Source organism: Gasterosteus aculeatus, chromosome 15 (genome assembly GCF_964276395.1).
Source record: "Gasterosteus aculeatus chromosome 15, fGasAcu3.hap1.1, whole genome shotgun sequence".
Taxonomy (NCBI): Eukaryota; Metazoa; Chordata; class Actinopteri; order Perciformes; family Gasterosteidae; genus Gasterosteus; species Gasterosteus aculeatus.
The window spans coordinates 15,583,011-15,609,889 of record NC_135703.1 but is presented as its reverse complement, the minus strand read 5'-3'; the positions used below and the strand labels follow the sequence as shown (position 1 = coordinate 15,609,889).

The following is a 26,879-nucleotide window of genomic DNA, read 5'->3' as shown; positions in this document are numbered from 1 at the left end:
AGACGACATCTTTTTTCATCTTTTCTTTTCTCCCCTTTGCCGCTCAGTGAGGCAGAAAACATTTCAGTTCTGTTTGAAGACAATGGACAATCAAGAGGCAGTAACGGAGAAGGCAAGAAAGGGAGATGAAGAGGGAATAGAAATAGAGTTAGAAGGCTGTAGCTCAGGGGGGGTTTACAAGTTTTCGTTCAGAGCCCCCAGATCCAAGGAAAAGAGAGATATCAAACAACTCGGGAGCGATGAAAGAGAGGAGAGGTGCGGGAAAGAGAGAAGAAGAGTGAGGGAAAAGCTCTCTTCTCCCGTGTGCTGTCGTTTTTTATTCTTCCTCTCCTTCCTTCCTCTCCTTGCTGCATTTCAGTGGAGCGAGGGACGACCTCGCTGGGTAGAGCACGGCTCTTCTTTCTCTTTTAAGTCCCACTCACTCGCTCGGTTCCCTTTGAGGATCAGCCAGAGGGATCAGTCGAGGAGAGCGAGTGATGGAAAAAAATAAAAACTGAGAAGGATGGAGAAGATAGACGGGCGGCAGACATGAGAAAGTGTGGGGGGCAGGATAAAAGAAAGGCAGACAAGACAGCAGTGAAGGAGGAGGGAGCGATGGAAGGATGGAGGGATGAGGGATGGAAGCATGAGGGATGGAGAGATGGAAGGATGGGGGATGGAAGGATGGGAGGAGCAGACGGATAAACAAGATGATGGACCAAATGTTTGATAAAATGACATGCACTCAGAGGAGAACCCCTTTGTTGTCATCAAGTCAACCGGGACATAAATCATAAAAGACCTGACGACAAGATGTCTGTTCTGGTGTCACATGTTAGATAAAAAACAAAAAACGCCTCCACGTGGCCCCTAGAGCAGCGTTATCGTCCAATCAAAGGTGCCACTACTTTGCCAGCCGTTAAATACAACTGCACTGCAGTCAATCCCAGAGAGAGGACGGAGAGATATGCTTTCCAAAACAATTAGGCTGAGATCCAGTTTTGTCTCTCGCTCATTTTCCTCTTGGTTTAACAGCAGGTGAGAAAGTTGTGTGTGTGTGTGTGTGTGTGTGTGTGTGTGTGTGTGTGTGTCTGTAGCTTTAAAGATTTCAAATTATGGAAGTTGAGGGATAGATGCTCGTAAAATTACCAATAGGCAAAAACTGTACATTGAACTGATAGGCTAGCAGTATAGGATGAATAGATGTGTGTGGACTGATGGAGGAGGAAGGCTAAGAGAAAAAAAGACAAGAAAGAAATATGACAATTGATTTAAAGTTGCTACAATAGGAAGATGCAAGCATCAAGAACGTGAGAAGATTTTGACGCTGAATAAATGCAGTTGATGTGACAGCATCTACCAACACAGGAAAAAAAAGAAGCATAACCAATTTCTGGAGCAGTCTGCAGCTGCAGCACCTTTCAACATCTCGTAAGAGGTGATTTAAACAATTCCCCAAGCCGTCTTGATGTGAATTTCATTCTGGCATTATGTGATATTGGGGACATTCGTAGAAGCTCGAGTTGACGCAGGAAGCTCTTGAATGTCGCCGTCTATCCAACAGGATGTTCACTCTTCACTGGAGCCGCGCGGACACAATGGGCGGGCCGCAAACCGAGGACGAGGACTAACAAGGGTCAGCGAGGACGCTGACGCGCAGCCAGCCGATCTGCTGCTACACACCCGCATGCTAAGCAGCCACAGCAGATGCACTACGCGCAAGGGGTTTGTTTTCTAACAACGGAGAAAAAGACATACATTTCTATTTATTTTTTACCGCCCTGGGTCATGAATTAACACACTCCCACACAGCTGACAGAAAAGGTGCACAAAGGCATGTGAGCGGAGCGTATCTGTGCCCGGCCTTGATATGCATATGTGCACAGATCTCACAAGACAAAAGAGGCAACAGGAGAAGAGGGCTGGGGAAACCAGCGCTTGGCTCCAACACGGTTCAGCCTCTGCATTTTTGAGAGGTTTCTTGAGGGGGGTTTAATGAGGAGAGGGGTGGGGGAGTTATAGCAACCTACCACCCCCCCATGCTGCTTTGCCGGCAACCATCCCTCTCCATCCGCACAGCTTCCCGGCTCTCCACTTCTACGCGCCTTTAGCCTTCTTCTGTCTGTTCTCCTCACGCAACTGCCAGCGGAGGTGGGGGTGGGGGTGCAGCCGCTTCGCTCTGGTCTGGAGGCATGGCGAGGGGTCAGTCTCCCTCACACACATATGCAATGTTCACGCGCATTTAAAAAAATAAAAAAAGAGGTTATTGCAGTTTTTCCGACCACCCCATCAGCACTCTGGGTGAAAGCCTCTTCAACCAAATGGATGTTCACTGCGGGAAGGGGGGGGGGTCCGTCAGAACAACACGTTCCCTGGTAAGAACACAGGAGCAAGAATGCTCTGCACGTGACAGCCACAGAGAGTCAAAGTCTGGATGTCAGTACAAGTCCTCAGGAAGGCCTTTGTAGTCACTGCCTCATGCACGGGATATTTTGACTTTTTTTTATCCCAAAAATACTTAAATACTTAATTCATCAACAGCCCTTTTTCCCCAATCGTACTTAATAATCTAAAAATTCTCTCAGGTTACGTTGTGCATCCCTGAGCAAATGGTAAATGGACTGTACTTGTATAGCGCTTTTCTAGTCTTCCGACCACTCAAAGCGCTTTAACACTACATGACATCATTCACCCATTCACACCCATTTATACACTGACGACAGGAGAACCATAGACAGTGACACCTGCCCATCAGTAACTACCATTCACACAATGTTGAGGTAAGTGTTTTGCCCAAGGACACATCGACATGCGGGTTAGCCAGGCCTGGGATCGAACCGACAACCCTCTGATTGGAGGACACCCATGCTCCCCACTCACCCACAGTCGCCCTGTAGCAGGTTCCTATCTCGTTCGACAATTACAGTGTAACTTAAAAACATACACACAAGACAGAGACATTCTTGCTGTGTTTTTTGGTGACGGCTTAATCTGGCCGGGCGTTAGCTTTAAAAAAATACTTATTGTTACTGGATCCATCACAAAACAAAGAGGTAGCAGACGGCAGTCCAATTTATTTGTTTTTAAATCAGGACATGTAATCGCGCCCTGGCACTTCGCAGTCCCTGCGTCCACCGGGTCTCCAAGGAAACATTGTGACTTAAAATGTGAAGCGAAACATAAAGTGAAACATCTCGGAGGTTGTGCTACGTCAAGGTTAGTACAGTGGGTTTTGTGAGGGAGTTATAGCAGTCGCTCTCAAAGCACTGCTTGCTGGTATTGCTCAAACATGTGCACAGCAGGGGGGATAATCAAATAAGAATACTGTAGGATTCAGACACAGTTTATTCTTTACATATTGGAGAGGAGGCGTGTGTGTGCGTGGCCGTGCATATATCTGCTTCAGTGTTTGTGCTGGAGTGTGAGACAGAGAGAAAGAGAGAGCGAGAGAGAAAGAAAGAGAGAGGGATGTCATCTGTAAAACATGGGATGGAAATGGAAGGAGATCGAAGAGGAGGGACTTGATTTGTGGGAAAGTTAAAAAAAACAACTGGAGATGGGGGACAAAACAGAGAAGAGCCACAAATGAGCATGGGAAACAAGGATAAATAGCAACGTGGAGAGACAGGAGGGTGGGAGGGAGGGAGGGAGGGGAGAGAGGGAGAGAAAGTAGTAGTGGAGGTGTGGGGGGAAGCAGAGGTCTCTTAACCTTGTGCGACGGGGCGTGTGCTTGTAAATAAACATCAGCCTGAGATTATTCCGAGCACGAAGGCCTAGACCGGGGGGCCCTGAGGTCAGAGTAGGCCCATACCTGGCTCTGTCTCACGCACACACACATGCACACACACACACACAAACCCTGTTATTTACGTCCACACCAAACACATAGATGTTGTGTTGTAACCTATTCAAACACTGGTGCATGCACACAAAAAGACGCACGCATTTGCGATTTAAAAAACCCATGAGCATGCATGCATCTTAACACACTCATCCGCAAACACAGACACAAGCACACACATGTCGAGTGACAAACGCACACAAAAAATGAGCGATTCCAAAAAGTGGACTTAAACAAAGAGAGTAAGCACTGCTGAAGTACCCACTCACACAGTGCCCACTGAAATTGCACACAAGCCTGCGTGCACGCACGCTGCGTCTCTTGTTGTTGTTAACACCCCAGATGTCTGCAGACACCCAGTCATCCCGAGCTCTGACGGGGTGTGTCATCCATCTCGCTTTTTTGTTTTGTTTTGTTTGTTCTTCCCTTGTTGTATTTCCAGGAACAGACTGATGAGTACAGACACTGGGATGTGGGATTTTTCATAACATGGCAAGAGATTCACAGCACACTTGCACTAATTTGTCGTCTACCTTGGGCTGACCCGTCTCCTCCCGCCATGTGGCTCTGCAGGTGTCTACTATGAAACTATTAGACAGTGGGAATGGCACAATACTGCAACTAACGATTATTTTCATCATAGACTCGTCGCCAGATTATTTTCAAGATTTGTCGACTAATAGTGTGGGGCATAAAATAAAAAATAAAAATGATGAATTATGTCCACACGAGTTTCTCAAAGTCCACTGTGATGTGTTTCAAAGAAATTCAGTTTAATGTTATATATTTAAAAGTGATTCTGTTGTCAAAATAGTTTGCCATTATCTAGCTGTTGTAATTGAGAGGAAAAATAAGCATGCATGTTTAATACATTGCATTTACAGTACGCGGATTCTTCAGCAAAAAATAAAATAGAATCAGTTCAGATGGAGATGGTAAAATTCCCACAATTAGCACATAACATCCACCTTTATCGAGAGAAAAACATGTTGATATTCTTACTTTAGATGGGGATAAATCCAGTTCATTTGCACTTCAAGGTTCTCAAGTTCCAAAAATGTGTCAAATCGATTTTCCTAATTATGTGGTGTCACAACAAAAACACCATCCCTGTGAAAACTGAATTAATTAGCAGGTCCAACATAAAACAATTAATTGCATACGTGGTAGGCTTACTGTTCAATGCTGGGAGAGAGGTAGAGTTTTGGGAAGACTTGGGTGGCCTCAGCATCCTCAAAGCTCACAGAGAGAAGAGCCACGTCCTCTCCAGGGTCCACCGCTGTGTCCTGAGAAATAAAAAGCAAGGACGGTACTGTTACCTGGTAAAACCACCACCTATACCAGCCAATGACTCCTGTAGTTGCAAAAAGAATACAGATTGTATAGAAGGCTATGAGCGAATGACTTTAATTCTTTCTATATGTATTCCCTCAGTAAACAGAGTAAACATGAGTTTATGGTCTCAATCTCCGGTTTAAAGTCTTCAATACAGCATGATGTTTATTTTTTAAATGTAGGGTAGGCTTTCGGGCGGGGCTACCTTGTGATTGACAGGTTGCTACCACTATCAGAGCCTAGCATCACTACGTAAATGCAGTAAATATTTGGTCACTTTCATTCACTGATTACAGAAAAACAAGATGGCAACGGACGACCTTGAATATGACGCCGGACAAAATGACCAACTGGAAAGTTCAAAGCCCCAGTCAACAAACCAATGGGTGACGTCAGACAAAAATGTTTTATATATACTACTGCAGTCTATGGTGTAGGGGATGGGACGGTGGGACTTCAATCGAGTAGATTTTTCAGGCACACTGTTTATTTTGGGTTCCAGTTAAAAGTTTCAAGGTAGTCACGAGTACATAAAACAAGCTATTTATGTAGCAGACATTTGGGGTTTTGCGGCAGCATTTAGAGAATCAATATAGTTCCTAAAAGTATATTGAACTTTGGGAAAATCCACATTTCAAATGAAAGCCTTATTTAATCAGACATCTGAAAGAATTCAGATTAAAAAACAGATTATGATTTGATTTAAACCCGGCCCCAGGGATCACACACTCCAATGTGTGCACAACATGTGGGCAAGTCCCAAAATCTGGAGGGAGATGGAAAAGAGAAGAGGAAAGACACCAGATGAAACATCTGTTTTGTTTCATGCCACATTAGCTTCAGCAGCTGCACTACGTGGCTGAGATGATGACTGGGAGCACCAATCAAATCATGTGTGAGATGGATGCAGAGGCCACCCGGAGCTGCTTGCTGCAAACATCGTCTGCCTCTCCAAGGTTCTAATTTCTCATTCTGTGATGTTTTTCCTCGAGCAGGGCTACTTCGCAGGCACTGCCATTAGTGCAATTCCACATCAAGTACCATTCCGGGCTCTCTCTCCCGACAGAGGCTCGGCGGCATTAATCAAATGTCTTACAGATGGTTTGAAGTCATCCATTTGTTATAATTGCTCCTTGCCGTGGTGAGAGGGAAGCTAACCACCACACATGATGGACAGAGGCGCAGAGCAACCAGTTTGCAGCACGGCCGCCTCAAACGTGATCGTGCTCATTAGCTGATCACACACACTCTGCTGACCACCAAACCACACTGACCATTGGTTTAAGAAAAATACGTCTGAGTGGGTGGAAAAATAAATTCCTTCACTGCACATTTCCTCTCCAAGTGGAGTGGAATTAATTTTTCTGCATGCAATCTAATAACTTTAATAAAAAGAAAACACAACATGAACATGGGATACAATGTATTGGACCTTAATAAACAGATCGTGAATGCGCAGTGCATTACTGCAAAGGAACATGCAGATAGCGACAGTCACAACAATGGCAGCAGCTCTGCTGACTATCATGCAGTAGGACTTGTCGTGGCAGATGCATTAGGGGGTAAGACATAGAGTAGATGGGAGGCTATGAAAGACAGCGGGGTGTGTGGCATCCAAAAGTGTTGCCTGACGGAATCAGCTCACATCATTATAGTGTGTATCAGTACACAGGAACTGCCCTCTGTCCTACAGCAGCGCTCGCGGCTTCTGCCGCTGACAATATGGGACAGATAGGAACAGGCGTGGAGATGCAACGCTGGGATGGAGGTGGGGGGTTTGGGTAAGGATTGTTTTGCTCCAGTTCGTCGCTGTCAAGTCCCGTTCTCATCTTTAAAGGTGATTTAATGGTGCTCCCTTAGGACCACGATGGAGTAAACAGACAGATGAGACCCAACAGGAAGGTAAGAGGGCAAGGGGAGGAACAGAGGGCTGCTCTGTACGGGCTGTAGCTGACCAATCCCCCAATTCGGTCAGACTATGGGCGCTATTGAAGAGAGCCTTTTTGTGGAATGATTCAGACTCATCTCATCTCAGCAGACAGCAAAGGGCTGTCACAAGACATATTGCATCAAAGGAACAAAGAAACACAAACTAAAGGCAGAGCCTTTAACTTCTAGCCAATGCCAATTTGAATCAAATGTGCTAGACGCAGTTGCTACGGCTATGTACAGGAAAATATTATTTTTGGCCTCCAAACTTGACATGTTTGTTTCATAAACTTAACTTTTCTATAAAACTGGTAAGTAACACTAAAACCGTGTCAGCCAGGTATGATCTCCAGTTAAAACATATCAGCATTTAAACAATCTACAGTCACATTATTGGCTCTGTAAGGCTGCACTTTAAGTAGTCCTGGTACAGTCACAAAGCTACGTGTATGCCTGGAGATGAGTGCTGTATGGTGTTCACCATCCCTAACATTTACTGTGTTCACAATCTTGAACCTTTGCGTTTAGCACACTTATGTGCTAATTAGCACGAAAAAGTGCAGCTTAGAAGAATTGACCTCTGATGGTGAAGGTCAGGCATTGACCTCTAAAGGCTAAGGTGAAGCATTACCCTTTAGTTATTAAGGTTTAGCATTGAACCATAACCGTGAATATCAAGACATAACCTGATGATTGGTCGAGAGTTGAAGCAAAGTTATATCAATTCATCAAAGAAATGGGGCCCCATGACTTTTTATTCTGTGGGCCATTGATATCTGGGCCAGATGTGATGGCGATGCATCCAACGGCACTTCATATATTTCAGTTCGGACCAAAATTGTGAAACGACTAACTGCAGTCATTTTGGTTATTGTAAATTCTGAATTGGGGATAGAACATCAGTCAGTGAGAGACCAAAAATTAGGGTTGTAATAGAGAAATTTGCTGTTGACCATTTGCTGCGATTTGTAAACAAACGCTTGATAAGTAAAAACAAATGTTTTTGTCTCTGAAGCTCTTGCACTGCTCAAATTTCATGATCCCATTTTATGGGCAAAATGTTCTTGCTGTCCTTGAAGTGGCATGTTTAAAGTAAATTAAAGTGTAGAGGGCCAATACAAATGCTTTATTTGACAGCTGTTTTTTGTTATGGAATACACAGTGTGCTAGTTCTTAGCAGCGCAATGGTAATTTAAAGGCATTTAAAAACTCTCATGATTATCCTCTGTAAAAAAAACTCCAAATCCACTACAGGAAGTTGTGTAAAGATAAAAAATGACCTTATAACCTGCATGCCTTGAAACCATTATTTAAATTGAACGGACAAGCTCTTCCCTTTGTAATAAAATAAAAATCCCCAAATGTCCGCTAATGTTTCCGTGCACATATACACATCTTAAGCCCTTTCAACCAAATACACTTGAGGGCAACTGCTGCTTGCTTATGTAAAGAGTTAGTAGAGAAGCAGCTTCAAAAAAAGCTTCTGCTCAACAGGCCACAGGCAGGACCTTAATGAAGAGACTTCTTCATTGGTAAGTAATGAGCACTAAAAATGGCTTGGGTCAGAGGAGGCTCCTGCAGGGGTGATGGTTAGATGTTAAAGCAGTATTTACTACATGGCCCTGGGGGGGATCTGACTCAACTGCTCAAGGACTGTATTTAAGGAAGCAGGCGAGGAGTGTGCGCGCGCACGTGTGCGTGGACATCAAGGTTAGAGGGTGCCTCCGAGTCAAACACTTTCACGTGGCCGCTGCCACCCTGCTTCTTCCAGCCTCCTTACTTCTTCAGTCATGGGTGCACGCACAGGGCCCTTCTTCCTTGTGTCCGCCCTTGTGTCTTCCTATGCCCCGGCCTCTGGCATATCCTCTGTGTGGCATGTGACAGGTTGGAGATGTGACAGCTGTCCTTATGCCAGACCAAGTCTGGCCAAAGTCGCAACACACACAAACACACTCATCTGCAAAAGCTACACGGGGGCTCCACTGCAGGGCTGGTACGAAGGAGGTAAGGGCACTTTGTCCGCCTTCTTCGACCAACTTTAAATGTCATGCCCGACGTAATGGGGCGACTTGACTGACAGCAGGGTTGTTGTGCAAGGACATGTCCAGCTTTTAGGCGAGCAGCTTCAAGGGCCCTTGTACATGTGCTGGACACACAATGAGTTCAGGTCAGTGGCTGCCATTCAGGTAGTAACATTTGAGCAACTCTGGATCTTCACTTGGTGATCAGAGCTTGCTTGGATACATTGCAGCAAACATTGGTGCGTTCACCCTGTTTATATGATTATCTTGCGTTCATTTGAAAGCTGTCTTGACATGGACCAGGCAACTGGAAAATACGTGTCTCAGTCCGCTTTCCAGTGGACTCTGATGCAGTTTGCTTGTGGTGTGAAAGCAAACCGAACCAATGACTGGGAGTTTAGGTAGAGCGACTTACTTAGCACTGGTAAAATTAGCATTTGGATGGGCACACCATTGTTCTTCTACCTCAGGGGGAACTGTGGCTAACTGGGGGACAATGTCCTCCTTCAATCAAAGGGTCATTGGTTCAATCCCTCTAGCCTCCATGTCAATGTGTCCTTGGGCAAGACACAACCCCAAATTTCTGCTGCTACATTCTGCTACATACATTTACAAATTATTTTTTAAATTGCAGAAATTCCTTTCTGTTTCCTTTGTTCCCTCAAATAATGGCTGCAGCGACAAAGTCAAGCCCTATTATTACACCATCACTTCCAGATATTTTTGCCATTCTTCCATTGACAAAAAACGTCAATGTTGTGCAAGAGTCACATAGCAGCACTAAAATGTATATTCCCTGCTCAACGTCAAGAGCACGGAAGGGAGCCAATGGTTGTGTTTACGCTCCCTTCCGTACAACATACTAAACAATACTGAGCTCTACAGAGTTAGATGAATGGAGATCTCACGTACTGAATTATACGTTTGACAGAGACTCACCCGAGGGCGGTAAAGCACAGGGTCAAGGTGGCCGCTGCCAAAATGTCTTATTGCATGACATGAAACGTTCTGATTGAGAGAGAGAGTTGAGGATATTGTTCCTAATGATGTGGAGCTGCTGCTGCTGCTTGTGGGGAGGGGGGTGAGTGGAGATGTGTGGTACTCCAAGGGCAATGATGATCCCGCTCACTTCATCTCAAATATACAACATGCAAGCGTAAGCACAAGTCCCGCAACCTAATTCGGCACGCATGTCCAAGAGGACCGAACGTCCTCTTCTGCAATGTCGGACCCGTCCCACGCCTTTCCCTCTCTTTCTCCAACTCTCTTTTCTCAGCTCACGTTTAAACTGATCTAAGACAGCGATGGTGGATGATTAACTAGGCAACTTTGCTTGTTAACCGCATAGTTTCCCCGAGTCCAAGGGCTTTATTTTAGCAGGAGGACAATAGGCAAGAGATTACAGAGCACACATGCTCCACCTGCAAGTGTGGTGGTGGAACAGGACCCAAACACACCTAAACACTGCCCTGTTGCTGCAGCCACAAAGGCTTTGTGGACGGGGTGTGTTTGCAAACTGAAGAATGGGAGTACACCCATGAGCGTGCAAGTCAGTTAGAGCGACAGGGCGTGGAAACAGAAAGTTCCCAAGTTAACTGCATCCATAACGTCTGCAGCCTGAAGCACACTATAGAGTAAAAGGTCCTTCTATTAGGTCATCTTAAATACAATGTAAGATTTGGGAAATTGAGTGAGGACCATTAATGTCAATGTCAATTTTATTTATATAGCTTTATAGGATAAAAAATAATCAGCAGCAATAAACAATACAAGCAAAAGTAAAACAACAAACAAGCAAAAAACATTAAAATAGTAAAAGGCAAACAAATAAAAGATCCAAAACAGGTGACTTAACTCATCCAAAGGCCAAGGTAACCAAGTGGGTCTTAAGGCGTGTTTAAAAAGTAGAAAGGGTCTTCGCAGACCGCACAGAAAACGGCAAAGCATTCCACAGTGTGGGAGCCGCTACTGCGAAGGCTCGATCTCCTTTCGTTTTAAGGAACGACCTAGGAATGTTCAGAAGCAACTGGACAGCTGACCTCAGGGCTCTGGGGTTGATGTACATTAATAAGGCTGGATAAATATTCTGGGACCAGTCCATGCAGAGACTTAAAAACAAATAAAAGACTCTTAAAATCAATTCTGAACCTAACCGGAAGCCAATGGAGAGAGGAAAGCACTGGTGTTATGTGCCCATGTTTATTTAATTAACATTGACATTGAAAGACCATGGACCAAAGATTGTGTAGAAAGAGTGTGTAGCAAAATGCCTCACGAGTGGGGTCTCCACACCAACAAACCACACACAGACTCCGCTGCTTGGAAATGAGATGGAAGGAGATACCTATTACTGAGTCGTAACTATGGACGAAATATATCTCAAAACATCGTGCTGGGTCAACTGTAAACTCAATAACAGCCATTAGATACCACGAAAATGCATAGAATCAAATGGGAAAAGATGCTAACATTTTTAGAGCACAGCTTTTTGCAATAGGGCGGAGTACACTATACTACCTTTTGATAATTTCAGTGCTCCACTCTGCAATGGCTTTCGTCATTAACTGGCGGATGACCAATACGGACACCACCACGGGAGTCATGTGCGTGTCCGTGGCCAAGTGTCAGCGACAGTGTGTCACTGATAGCATGTCACCGCAGCGATCTGGCCTTCGCTGTACGAACATCAAGAGAGGGTGTGTGTGACTCAAGTGTGGGTTTGCATGAGCATGCCTGCGTGTTTCGAGAAATGAGCAAATACACATATGTTCGTGCTGACGGCACAACGCGGGGTGACTTTTAAGTCAAGTGCCATCCGAATGGTAGACCTTGTGGTGACGGCATTGTGGGAAAAAACTAGAACTATTTTTCCTACTAGTTCTGTGCTTCAGATCGTTTGTAAAAACAACGAGAGCACTCGTTGCAAACTTTCCACTAAAAAAAAGGGCGGACATTCGGGTGGAGAGCCGAGCACACTGGGTTGTGGCATTTTATGGGGGTGATAATTGTAATTGGATTAATATTGCTTCACTGGCAGTGTTGCAGGGTGTTTTTGTCCCACTGCGCCGTTAATGAGACTAATCCGGTCATTTGAACCACTGCAGCCCTTTACCCCATTTGGGACTGATGAGATGTTGGGCTTAAATAGCCGTGAAATAAAGGCATTTACTGCATTTCAACATGCACGCAATGCCTATTGGTCCATGCTATTGGATGAAAAAAAGATAATGCTCTTCTAGCCCGAAAATGTTCTCCATTGAAAGGTACAATTTCCCTTATAATAAGCAATTCACAATCAATCTTAGATAAAAGTCTTTCTAGTATCTCACATGCGAAAAAAGCTGTGTGAATACAACACTAAGTTTGATATCTATTACGATGAATTGCTGACAGTATAGGATTTACTGTTATCTTAGTTGCTGATAACAGTAACATGTGATACCACGAGGGAGCTATGCAAGTCAAAACATTCCCAAAAACAGTATCCTCCCTAAAGTTAGTCCAAGAAGATTGATTGGGTATCTTACACATTTTACTGGTTAGAATCATGTCATGTTGTTTTCTCAATACAGCGAGATGCATGGCTCGAAGCCTCCATCATCGTTCGTCAAACCGCTTATCCTGCACACAGGGTCGCGGGGCGGCTGGAGTCTATCCCAGCCAACTTCGGGCGAGAGACGGGGTACACCCTGGATTGGTCGCAATTTAGAGTCACCAATTAACCTGATCCCCAGAGCATGTCTTTGGACTGTGGGAGGAAGCCGGAGTACCCGGAGAGAACCCACGCAGACACGGGGAGAACATGCAGACTCCACACAGAAAGGCCACTGGGCGGAGTCCAACCCAAGACCTTATTGCTGTGAGGCGACAGTGTTAACCACCATGCCACCGTGTCGCCCATAAGGCTCGAAGCCTATTTCATACAAACCTTTTTCTAGTAGAAACCCAAAATACAAATATCAACCTGGCATGATGCGTTCTCTTTGCGCTTTTGTACATTTCTTTGGAGAAATGAAAAGGAGACAGAAGAAACACACATAAAAAGTCAGATTCTTTGTTCTTTTCAAGTTATCGGTAAGCCAAGGGTAAATAAAGGCCAAGACAAATGAGCACAGACAGGCAACATAGAGAGACACAATTTCCCCCCCAAGCTACCAATGTGTTAATAAAAAGCCAAGAGAAGACAAAATAAGGCGTGCAGGAGGACAAGGAATTGAGCGTCAAATGGAAGTTGATTACATCAGGCTTGAAGTCAGAAAAAAAAAAAGGATTAGGAAAAACATAATTCGTTACAGAAACAAAAACATCACATATAGATTGTGTACAACTTGATGTAAAGCGAAGGCGGAAACTAGGCCAGAGAGAAGTAATTCCATGGAGGCGTTGGAGGAGTGTGGGGGCGGCGGAGGAATAGTTGGAGAGGGGGGAGAGGGGTGTTCTCCTGAGAATGTAAAGCTGGAACCCTCTGATGCTCAGCTGGGGGTACAAGCAGGTGGGCGCGAATCTCCTGTTTGGAGACGCGATGTGGATGGTTATCAGGGAGGGTGTGGGCGAGTTTTTGGGTGTTAGGTGATTGCGGATTGCAGATTAGCCGATGCGGAAAAAGAGGCGGAGTGACCTTTGGTATCAGGGAGTCACGTTGGGGTCATTGGAGCATTAGGGAGTAGGTTTGAGTCAGACTCCAGAGAGTATGCCGAGGCGCTATCCTTCATCTCCTCAAACAATCTTTGGGCATTTACTTCTACACTTAAAAAAAAACGTCTTCTATAAAAGGCACCTGACATTTCATCCTGTGGTGTTTTATTTATATGATTTCATAGGGATGTAAAGAACATTAGTTAGGGGGGATGGTGGACTATTTTCTCTTTCTTTTTCTCCCCAACAGGCAGCTCCTTAAATAGACAGCAGAAATGTATGTTCCTTGTAGTAATTAAAGACAAACAATACAAGACGAGTATGTGTTGTTGATGTAAGACATGTATTAAGTATATTTGCAGGATTTTGATCATTAAAGAGAATGTTGGATTATAATCTAATCGATGAACTGTTGTTTTTTTGTAAATCTCTCTCTCTCTCTCTCTCTCTCTCTCTCTCTCTCTCTCTCTCTCTATATATATATATATATATATACACATATATATGTACAAATTCGTAATCATTTAAATGACCATAGACCCCCAAAATCCCACCCAATCCTTAAAGTGCAAGAAAAACCAACAGCCACTGCCTTTATTCTACGTTTTCAGCATATCCACACAACCGTGGAAACAAAAGCTAGCCAAAATGAACAAAACTACTAATTAAAAAACCTCAATTCAATAAAAAACATTGACTCTCATGGTGGAAATATGCTTCCTGATTGCCATGACATCATGAGGTGAAGGATGACTCAGCCACAGTGAGAAATAAGTTGTTTATCATGTTCAACAATTCATCGGCGTCAGAGGCATTCTGTGGCATTACTCACTGCATATGGTCCCACACCTAGTCATGATATGATGAGGCAACTCGATGGGCCCAGCGTGCGTCATCAGGGGTGGGATGGGAGTTTTTCAGAGGTGTCTCTGATAAAGAGAATTACACGCCTAATACAGCAGCGCCGTATGTAAGAGTGGAAAACAAAAATACAGGAGTGAGGCGGCGAGGAGACGGGAGCTGTCACAAAGCCGAGTGAAGGTGAAAGAAATGAAAAGGTCGAGGAGCTCACGTTGTCGGAAACCACCACGTCTTGCGGCCGGGGTCTGGTGCCACTAGTCATGTGTCACAACAAGGGATGAAGGAGAATGCCTGACTCCTCTACCCCGGGGCACGACCTTTCTGACAACCGGCCGGCCAATGCAGCACCAGGGGTCGTTGCCGCAGGTGACGGCTCAGTGGATGGAAGCGCACTGACAGAGGGGAAGACATGCAACATCCAAACCACCTTTTTTATTTACATTTTAATCTCCTGAATGCAAACTGTAAAATCTCAATAACCTTCATCAAATCATCATGGCACCTGATTTATCTGCATAAATGTTTCCAGCTATTAGTTTTAGTTAAGGCTTCTGCTCAGGTTGAAATTGGGTGCAGTGATGCTGTAAATTACAGGACATCTCTGGACATTATTTACCAACCTCAGAATGTAAATAACAAGTGGATGAAGACCCCCTGACGCCAATGCAAACGTGTTTTTGTTGGTTTTGTGACCGTTGCCATCGTGGTTTTAAAGAACCAGAAGCGGCAAGAGGGGAGGAGCTAAGTACAAATGAATGCTGAACTTTAGGCAAACAAAAATGTCACAATTAACTTTCTAACTAACTGTATAGGCTTCACTTTCCAAAACAGGAGGTTGCCATCTAATAAAACAAGAATGATAAAGTCCCCAATCATACACTTGTTCCTGTTTTATGACTGACATGCTGTATGTAAGAATGTTCGTCTGGTTTAGACGTGAGCTCTGCTCAAGCTGTAATGAAGGCCAAAGGTGACCTTTGTTGGACTCGGACCTGCAAATATACAATGTCCCATCATTATCCCTCTCCATCATGAAGGGAATTCTGACGTAAAAAGCAGGAAAAGCAGAGCTGCGACCAACGATGCGACCCCATTTCGGCTGTTATGTGGACGTTCCAGTAAAGGCTGGAATGTTGTGTCTCCTTGCGTGAGTGTTTGAGAACAAACCAAACAAGGATCCACTCATAAGAAGGAAAAGCCGTCTGGCCCGGTGCACAAGTGATCATGTGAATTAGGCAGAGAATGCACATGCCCACGCACTTATTTCTGATGAAGCAGAAGTGATATACTGCTGTATTATGTGCCATGTCCTGTAATGTTCCAGTTCATTGTGTACATTCTTTAAACGTGACTTACCAAAGGGGTAAATGGCAAACAGCTTGAAGTTTACAAATTAAAAAAATTAAAAAATACTCTGATTTGCCATTCAATATTGACATTGGTGGCCTCCTTGTTGTGCCCACAGGGTGCCACCTGAGATTAATGGTAACGGCTATATCGTAACTCAAAGGTCAAGTCAAATATTTACATTGGCTCTACTGGGTTTTTCTGGGTGTGGGCATGACTGACCACAAATTGATATTTACTCGAGCATTGATACGCTCTGGTTTCTCACAGGCTTTCTATGTTTAGGATTCAGATGAAGCCTTCAGTATATCCAGCTGTTGACATGTGGAGTCATGACCTATTCCAGGCCAATTCAATAATTTATAATGACATCACACTCTTTTCACAGTCACTTTTGCACATATTGTCAGCATGCTATTACTGAATACTTTTTTCAGCCAAAAACTTTAGACTTTCAGCTAAAATGAACTATAAAGCAATTTTATAGTTGACCAGAAACCCCTATAGAAGCCACGTTAGTGCTCTCAAATGGTAAATGGTAAATGGACTGTACTTGTATAGCGCTTTTCTAGTCTTCCGACCACTCAAAGCGCTTTAACACTACATGACATCATTCACCCATTCACACCCATTCATACACTGATGACAGGAGAACCATACACAGTGACACCTGCCATCAGTAACTACCATTCATACACTGTAGTCGCAGCTACAGGAGCAATGTTGGGTTAAGTGTCTTGCCCAAGGACACAACGGCATGCGGGTTAGCCGGGCCTGGGATTGAACCCACAACCCTCTGATTGGAGGACGACCGTGCTCCCCACTCACCCACAGTCGCCCCAAAGCACGCCTAACTTGCCTGCTAACGGCCAGCGCTCTGCAATGCACTCATACTGCAGTTAGAGCGAATAATGGTGCCCCCCTCAGAGGCGTGGGGGCAATAGATACGCCATGAATTCCGTATATAGAAACTTTAACAAAAACGTCAGCGGTTGCAGAAGGAGGAAAAAGCACAGAATTTAAGGGGAAGTTAATTACATGTCATACATGTCGTTTGACAGGCATCTGCTTTGGGCTGATTCAACCAAGTGGAGACCCTGGACACCTAAGAGAGCACAGGGACACGAAGGCTATTGCACAACTTACCTTTTATCTTTTGGAGAGAAAGCCTCACAGACGCAGCTGCAACATGAATCAAACGCTTTGACTACAACAGGTGCTTTTTCACGGAGGCCTAAGAGACCAGTCACATGCACTTATGATTAAAAACATTATATAAAGTATGCGCCTGTGATAGTGAGCCCCAAACATTATTTGCTAACACGCTAGTACACAGGTGTTCTTTAATTTCAGCGCTATGCTCACAATGGGAAAGTATGACTGTGCGGGCAACTTCATCCAGACTCCCTTTAACTTTGTGTGACATTTTACTCAGAGCTCAAAGCAATGGAGTAGCAGATGTCAACCCACCTGGTAGTAATCGCAGCAGGGTTCTCAAATCCACAGAGCTTGTGAAGAAGACAAACCAGATACAAAGGTCAGGACCTCCAACAAGAAGGCCCAATGACTGACTATACAGACATCTTCTGATAAGCCACCAGCACAATGTCCTGCTTTCTACTAATATAGGAAAACATTACAGACAATGGTCAGTCTATTAACTAGCCTTTCATTTGTAATCCATTTTTACCTTTTAATTAGCTTAAATAACATAGGACCCTTTTTTTCTTTTTAAAACAGCAGTAGGGTCAGTTAATAACTCGCAACCCACTGACCCCCTGACCCCCTGTCTTTTGCAACTGCATCCAGAACTCTTGCAACAGAAAGGTTTCAGTTTGCTGTGCAAGCAAATTCAGGGGAGGAGTGCGCATTTCCTGCCATCAGAATATACCCATATATGGTATCATTATGTATGGTCATATCATCAAGTGCTGGTACTTAGGTAATCACTAATTGAAAATACACATCTGCTAATGACAGTCTGTAATTGTGATATTGCTACAGTATTATAATACGGAACCAAAAATACTATCATGCTACATTTTTTATATGTGAACACTTAATACTTCCGTTTTAGAGCTGTTACGCCTGACATTTAAAGTCATCTTCACCAGCATAGCAAGCCACAGTACATCCACCATTTAAAAGCCACATAATTGTTTATCTGAGTGGAAGCATTGGCTGGCCTTTTCCCATTCCAGTGGAACACTGCATTAGTGAAGCCCAAACTGGCAATTACTTGACGATGTCTTTTGGGCAACTTGCTTCCCTACAAAATGCCATGTCTCAATACTATACAGATAAGCTATCACTCAGCAGCAGGACTTTCCAAAAACTAAATACATGCTTTGCTTTGACCCTGAATGTATTTAAAAATATTGCTGCAGATTGACACTGCATTTTTAACGCTGAAAGTAACAAATGTTTTTTCCAATGGACCCATTAAACAAATGGTAGACGACCCGATAACAGCGGGCTGGTTCTGACAGATGTGGTCTTGGCTTTTACACAGGAACAAATGTTGGATGACAGTAACCGCTGATTAAATATTTCAAGCAATACAGTAACCTTTACTATTTTATCAGATTCATCAAAAACGCTAATATGGATTTATTTTCAACATTCTACCCATTTCCACAAATTCTAAATTACTGCAGATTGTCATAAAATGTTGGGTTTAACACTTTTTTAATATAAAAGAATAGTGGAACCTCAATGGCGCCTTGTGTCCCCTTTGTGTCATCGGGGAGCTGCCGTGCAACAAGAACATGCACAGCTGCAGCAGGAGAAGAACCACTTGTGTGCAGAGCACCAGCCAAAAGAACAGATGAGACAGAAGAGTCAAGGCTGAGGCAACAAGCACAACACTCTAGGCATTATGGGAGTAACCTGCAATTATTTTATAGCTCTTAAGATTCCTGAGCTCTTAGTCAGTGTTTACCGTGCAAGGGCACGGCAAGGCCACAAATTACAACCACTTGCTCTGGCACCAAATACTCAGCAGTCACGCACACGCGAGAGCGCTCAAAGAAGCTGACGGGCCGAGAATAGAAAGACACAAAGGTGACGGGTGCACGGTGGCCAGTGGGTCACTTTTTTGTTTTGTCTTCTTTCCATTATATGTTTCCACAATTGGTCACACTAGAGTCTGCATAATCCAGTAACGTCTAATTGTACTGAACTCCCTCACAACAACAGCTCTTTTAACCGGATGTGAAGCAATGTGGTTAAAGCCATAACCAGCAGGTCAAATCAACAGAAGAACGAGGCAGTAGTTCCCTAGTCATGACACAGCAAAATACACAAATGGTCTGTATTAGATAGCACTGATGGATCTGTAATCACAGGTACTGTTGTGTGTCCTTACATGCATGCGTGTGTGTGTGTGTGTAGTGACCACAGTATGGTTTTCAAGGTCTGCCTCAGGGGTTGTGAAAGAATCCTCATGTGACGCAGCGAATGTCTTCAGCCACGACTTCTCCAAAAGCTCAACTGCCTTCCAAGTGGAGGACGTAAGCTGGACAAAAAACCGCAACAACAAAAAGCTCTACAGCGGTTGAGAAAGGAGGGACAATTATGTGGCAACCGGAAAGGTAAGGGAACCGCAGATGCTGTAAACAGGTTTGGGTGCTGTTCTGACCAGATCGGGGGAAAAAAAACAGATCTGGGTAGAGTGAAAATAGGATCACATGGACATAAAATATATAAGACCTGGGTAAAGTAGACCTGATCTAGACCGGACCAGATGTGGAGAAAAAAGTACTGGTTCTTCTGATCTGCTGCACCTTTGCACTCCATATTAAATCTATTTTGCAATGACAAATGAATAACTTTGTAACCTTGTCGAACCAGACCAGATCTGTGTAGAATAACAACATCTGGGTAGAATAAGCCCAGAATATGAGTAAAAAAAACCAGTTAAATACATGCTCATGGCTGACTGCTGTCAACACTCTCATTTTATTCTAAAACCTCTTTTTGAGACCAAAAACAATTGCAAATAAAGAAACAGAGGTGAAGAGTGGGATGGTGAAATCTATTGATTAGAAAAAACAACACCTACCTAATCAGCCCACTGAAGTAATCAGAAGCCGACCCCAAGCTATAAGTGACCCTTCATGTTTGATCCTTTCATAACTGATTAAACAGGAAACCATCAAAAACACTTCAACTGGCTGTAGGTGCTGGGGATGGATTTTTCTCAGTTTTTTTATTCATTGCGGGCCGTACAAACTGAAATAATGCGGATAAAAGGCCACGGTGCCAAGAGGCGCTGCTTGAGAAAAGGTTAATCATTGAAATTATATTTTTAACTCCGTAGTGCTGAGTGACTTTGAGCAACTTAGCAATGTAAACAACATGGGTCCTGACCAGTGAATTGTTATTATATCTAATCTGCTATCTCAGTGCAGTTTCCAAATGTGAAAGGAGGACGTGATGCAGCTCATTCTGTGCAGCGAACGCTAGCACAGCGCTCTACAGATGCCTCTACCGCTTTCTAAAAAAGGACTAACCACCCTGACCAAACCATCAGTAGTGTAACAAGTAGTAGAATTTTCATGCACGTGTCATCGAAAACATATTTAATATATTCTTGTGTGGTTTAAATGTATAGTCAATTGAAATCTCCATTATGAAAGAAAGGACGGATCTACAGTCCCTCTGGTCCTCCGATTTCAAACACTGCTGCACGTGATCATTTCTATAATGAGTCACCAACAATCAATAAAGGTGATTGTGCTTTTGAATGTCGTGATAACATTTGATTACTTGATTAATTTCAACTAGTGCTCCATATCCTTATGAACAGGAGGTTGATTGGTGATTTTTTAAATTATATATATTGAAAATCTGTGCATAAGTTGACATTTTTCTGTGAACCCTGTGAGAACTTCAATGAAAAGCAACTAGTTCCCCTAATTCAATTCTTGCAGAAAAACAAAATACTTTTGTAATACTTGGGGAGATAAACTAAGTAAAACAATGAAATATGAATACAGGACTTTAGCAATGTTTATAGGAAATGATTGCAATGTGCGGTGTATTATTGGTCGGATGCATTTCCATAACAAGTTGTGCTTGAATTGCTAAGCTCTGGGGGGTCAATGAACACTGTGTTTTTCTGTGCTGTTGGTTTTACTATTAGCATTATTGATTCGTACTTCTTACATCACATTCACTGTTTGTATCTGTGCTCTCGCCCTGCTGAGGTGGAACAGAGTGCCATTATTGAGCACGGCCCCTGGGGTCAGCAGGTTTTAAGGAATTAAGGAAATATGTATGTTTGCCCCCCCCCGTGATGCGTTTAACAATCTCTTTTAATGGTAGAAGGAAGTGGTGTTAAAATGGGAAGTCGGGAACCCAGAGGCCTCCACCACTAAGCAAGATTTAATTACAATTAAGATATGAACTTGCAATGACAGCGACGTATGGAAGAGACAGTATGTGAAAAACATTTCTCATGTTAATTCCAGTGTTCTGTGTGAAAAGTAAAATTGATGAAGAGTTTTGGGGAACGGGGTATTAGCTAGAGATCCATTCAAGATTTTGTATTCGAATGAAAGAATAAATTATAGAAAAAAAGAAGGAAAATTAAAAGGGAGCGCCGAAACGATGAAAGCGTAACCAGAACCCTGATGCTCTGCTTAACCCTGACACTCCCCAGCCTCAAAGTCTGTGTGTGTGTGTGTGTGTGTGTGTGTAGGAAGTGTTACCCAAAATAATTAGAGTAAAAATAATTATTTGTATTTATTTATAAAATAATTAGAGATGCAGGGTGCTCTCGTTGAAGCATGCACAGCTTGCAGACAAACCCAGGACACATGAAGGCTCAGCTCACATTCAGCAGCCACTTAGCTTAGCACAAAGACCGGGAACGGCTAGCTCGACAAACTAACATCTTCAAACTGATTAGATCTTTTTTTACCCTCTTTGCAACAGGATCTGTGTCCATTGTCGTATTACTTGATTAGTTAACTAGATGTTCAGCTTGCAGCTCATACAACTCTGTTCATCCGTCATGTTGTGAATCTACAGGGAATCATCAGGGAATCTTTAAGCTGGAGGGAAACAGCTCCATGTGTGGTTATCTCACACACAGCAACGGAATATAGCAGATATTAGTTTGTCCACAAGACAGGTCACCTGAAACACCCTGTTAGATCAATGACAGCTGCTTGAGGCACCTCAAACACACACACACACACACACACACACACACACACAAACACACACGGCATGGGCTCAGTCATGAAGGTGGCGTCACTCCGGCCTGATCAGGGGGGACTTAGAGGCAACCCACCGCTGCAGATCTACGCACGCTCCTGAGCGAGGACCGACCCACGGACGATGGCTACGTGAGACGCAAATAGGGGGATCTTCTTCTTCTGTAATAAGGCTTTTTTGTTGTTGTTCTGTTAAGAATACTGGAATTGCAAGAAGCTGGGTGATAAATGTTTAGTAGAATTAGAGTTGGGCGATATGCCATATAAGTTAATATATTCATATATTAATATCATAATATATAATGTATTCCTATATATAGTAGTAATAGTAGTATAGGAAAACACAAAAGAAAATATAAATGATTACTTTTTCAAAAATAAATGAAGGATGCCTCTTGAAATAAGTGAATGTTGTGCTTAAAAAAGATTTTGAAAACAAGATGCACGTGTTTTTGTGTCAGCCCTATGGCGATGGAGAGGTAATTCCTGGCCGCGTGATGGTAAATGTGCTTCAACATGTTGGATGCGTCTCCACCTCAAACACACCGCGCTGTTCTAATACACAGCTCTCTCTTGCTGCTGCAGCTGACCTGGAACCAGCAACAAAAGTTGAGCCAACAACTTTTGTGCAGCAACAGCTTATTTTCTGAAGAAGGCTGCAGTAGACTTGCACCGTCTATCAGGCGGTGACCCCTCTGGTCCTGTAGAAGTCTATGAGAAAATTAGTTTTTGATTGACAGGTTGCCATGACAGCATTGTACACCATAGAACTTTAACCCTTTCACGGCGTGTTTTCACTTGAATGTTAATAGTAAAAATGTCTTGTTCAGCATTCGGCTGCACTTATAGCCCCACCCTCCTGTGTCACTGAGTGTTTGCAAATAAAAAAAAGTCTCAAGGCTCCCCCGTGGCAGTCCACAAACCATCACAAAGACTGGGTCCACTTTTATACAGTCTGTGGTCTGAAGAGAACCCATGTTTATATCCCCGCTGGGGCACCGAGTAATAACCCATTTCGGGAAAATCTATTTCCATTTTTAAATATAAAAAATTAATTTGAATAAATCTATAAAACGTTTTGCCCTATTGTCCTGTCATAAAACATCATGAGTATCGTATATGTTCCCTTCATCTCTGAAGTGTCAAGTAGACGATAGCACTGTGATTAACACTGTACTGCAACCAAACGGGTGGAAAAGAAGTGACAGGAGCAAATATCCTACAGTGTGAGGTCAAAGGCCGATGCTGAACGAGAAGGTAAGAGTGAAAGCAACTTCAAACGGGTTACAGCCCAGAGGTCAAGGTACGATCAGTGGCCCGAGCGGTGCCAGAGAGGATCGCACATCCTTTTACAGGGAGGGTGGGGGGCTGCCCCCTTTAAAAAAAACAAAAAGAAAAGGAAAATAATGAATAAACTCCCATCCCCCCCCCCCGTCCCGAGGCTGGCCAGTGAACGCAGGAAGGTAAACATGTCCACTGTGGTGAGCTCAGACCACGCGGATGCCTCGCTCCAGGTAACAGTTGTCCTCCACAGCTCTGCGCCCACCAGCAACATCTCGGCTTTCCACGAGCAGTGCAGAGTCGACCGCGTCTGAACAGATTTCCGCTTCACTGCCAACCCCCCCCCTTCCTCAAGCAAGGACATCCATGGACTTGATGAGGAGGTTGATTCAAATCAGGGTCAACAGTCTGACCTCTACCTACAGTACCTATTATGCCTCCATGCGATGTACCAAGAACCAGATTTCTTTTTTGCATATTGCATTGTAGTGCAAGGCTGTTTTCATGTTCGCAGCCCCAATCTGCAAACTATGTATGTATGTATATGTATGCAGTATGTCTGCTCAGTCAGGAGAGAACATATTGCACTTCACCAATATGGAATTATGTCTTGTGCAGAAACAGAAGATGCAGGAGAAGGATGCACTTGAGACAAGCGTCGTCACTGGCAGAATTAATTGCACAATGACTGTGAAACTGAAAATTTCACAGCGGTTTGGCGCGCTGCACATTTGTGTTCTTAGAGTCCAGCCTGTATGCTGCTTTATCCCGTTCCCCTGTAATGCGTAGGAGGACAAGGTGTGGGCTGATGTTCATTACTTTCCTCTCTGCGCGTCAATACTCTTTCTGAGTCTTCCAGTGCTCCCGTGGTGATACTATGTATACCCAAGCTGCCAGATGCAGCACAATACTGTGAATGCCTGTGTGTGTTTGTGTGGCAACGGACACATGATGTGATCAGGATGGCAAAAATGTACAGCCTTATCCGAGACTTTGTCTCTAATGAAATCTCCCCCCCCACTAGTTAACAGTCCCAGTCAGTCTGCCTCCACTTTGAAAGACTTTCCTTTGAGAACCGTCACCAAGTGGCAACACGCTTGTGTAGAACCGTTCCTTCCTCTGCACACACACGTTAAGAAACATGTAAAAGTTTTATTTCGCAACCACCAGTGCGGCAACAAAATAGAACTTAAACGCTGCATGAGCGCACTCAAAGGCTGCAGAGAGGGAGACGGGTCGTGTTGCTTCAAGATTTTTGAAGAAGCACAGGGACACTGGAGGCTGATGTGAGGCTGACGACGGTTGCCGTTCCCCTTATGTTTACCATCATTTCCCTCCACAAACACGAGGTCGGGCTGGAAAAGGCCAGAGAGCCAGTGCCTCCAGCATGCGGGCAGTAGAAGACGGGGAGGGGTGAAAGGAGAACTGGAGATAAGGGAGGGAGTGGGAGAAGGGGGGTTAAGGCAATCGCTGATGAGAGAGAGGGAGAGAGGCTAAGCTGCCTCCAGACAACACGCGGCTCAGAGCAGATCGAGAGTGACGGCTTGCTGATTAGTCAACTCACAGCCCCCCAAGACGAACACACACACACACACACACACACACACACACACACACTTGCTGTGCGGTTCATAGACCCTGCCATTACCGTTGCATGCATGAAAAAACACATATAAACATGCAAACACGTTTTAAAAAACTGATCGATAATAATAATAATAATCGGGGGGTTTAATTACCTTCAGGAGATAGACAGGGATGTTGCTGAAGTCCCCGGGTAGCTTTAGAAGGAAACGGGCTGAAAACTCTCCTGTCTGCAGAAAGAGGAACAGGGGTTTGAACATACATGCTCATACATTGACAAAAAATCTGTTTTGATGTTGAAGAATATATGGAAATGTGCAGGTATAATCACAGTCAAAAACCATAGGGCTGAAATTCCAAATTCTCGCCAAATACAATAGGGAACACATAGGAACTCAACTAGGCTTGTACTGAAAATAACTCCCTGTGAACAGCATCAGCTGGAGTCCTGCTTGTTTGAATTCAAACATCCTACCTGATATGCTCAATGTCCAGCTGTGACATATTGAGCAAAAAAACATGCCACAAGGCAGTTGGGTTTATTATCACTTTCATTTGCTTCCCGCTTCCTTTTATGCCAACATGTTTGTGTTTGAATACACACGATTTGAAATAATGCAATCCCTTCCGAACGACCACAAGTGCCGCTTTCTTTAACAATATGCACATTTATTTCAGACACAAACCAGCTCCAAACCAAATAATGTGCTGGCAACCTACAACGTAGCACACTATTGTGTTTGGACATGTCCATGAGTACCGTGATCGTGTCCTTGGGAACGTGTCCTCACCGAGCCACACGGATCACAACATGATGGAAAAATGATCCGAAAATCATGTGCTTATTAGGAGCGGCCAAAATAAAAAGAACAGAACACATGATTCTGACTCGTCTGACACTAGTTATTTTCTACAAGCAAACGGGAAGTTTTTATTCCATTCTATTTCCTCTGAAATTGTCTTCTGAGGGCTCCATACAAAATGTGCAATCATGTACTATAACTGGATTCTATAAAAAGATGCTTATTGAATAGTCGCACAGTAGAACGAGGACATGTCAATCCTAGCTGCCGTGGTTCCTGACACATGACAAGTATTTATGTTGCAAACCGACACGGCTACAGGAATAGCATGAGAACAGAGCTTCTACAGTGAAACTGTCCCGACGCCTGTCAGCACCAACAGAATGGCTTCAGCGGTCGCCTACCCAGCTGTTCTTGCGCCCGGCATAGATCTCCATGTTGCGGCCGTAGTTGGGATCGTCCAGCAGACTGTCGTACTCGAAGAGCAGCCTGGAGCTCTCGCGCAGACGCTGGCACTGGTAGAGGTGGTATTGCTGCAGAAGCTCCTTCACCAGCTGCAGCAAGCATTCCGGATCCCCAGCGTCCCAGCGGACCAAGTGCTGCGGAGACATGAAGACAAACACGAGACGGGCAACTCATCATCCGGACAACACGGCAGGGTGTCCAATCAACACATGGGTTATTGTGAGAGCCTCGGGAGGCATTTACTCCTTTTTACGTTGTGGCTCGTGGGCAAAAAATCCTCAAAACGGAATGTGGCCTACTTAGGCCTTTTGCATTCACGCTCATTTTACCGAGCAAAACGTGAAAGTATTTGAATGTTTCTTTGCCAAAGAGCTTTATTTCCGCCATTTGTATTAGATGCTATTGATGTGAGACAGGTGAAAAAATGTAGTTTCTTCATTAAACTGCTCACAACAAGGTGTCGACTAACAGGAGTAACCAGGACATGAATACTGATATTAATGTTCTCAATAATTAAAAATGATGATTATCCAAAAGGGATTAAAATCCCCAACAGAGAGAAAAGAAACAAATG

The 26,879-nt window shown here is 43.9% G+C and overlaps 1 protein-coding gene across 1 annotated transcript in view; it reads right to left on the bottom strand.

Moving 5' to 3' along the window:
• babam2 (BRISC and BRCA1 A complex member 2) overlaps window positions 1–26,879 on the bottom strand; it is a 60,006-nt gene that overhangs the window by 16,120 nt on the left and 17,007 nt on the right. The window contains exons 5-7 of the mRNA XM_040199050.2: window positions 26,245–26,439; window positions 25,193–25,267; window positions 4,997–5,106 (exon numbers count right to left, since the gene is read on the bottom strand). Coding sequence (XP_040054984.1) covers window positions 4,997–5,106; window positions 25,193–25,267; window positions 26,245–26,439 — 380 coding nt within the window. The remainder of the gene's footprint in view (window positions 1–4,996; window positions 5,107–25,192; window positions 25,268–26,244; window positions 26,440–26,879) is intronic.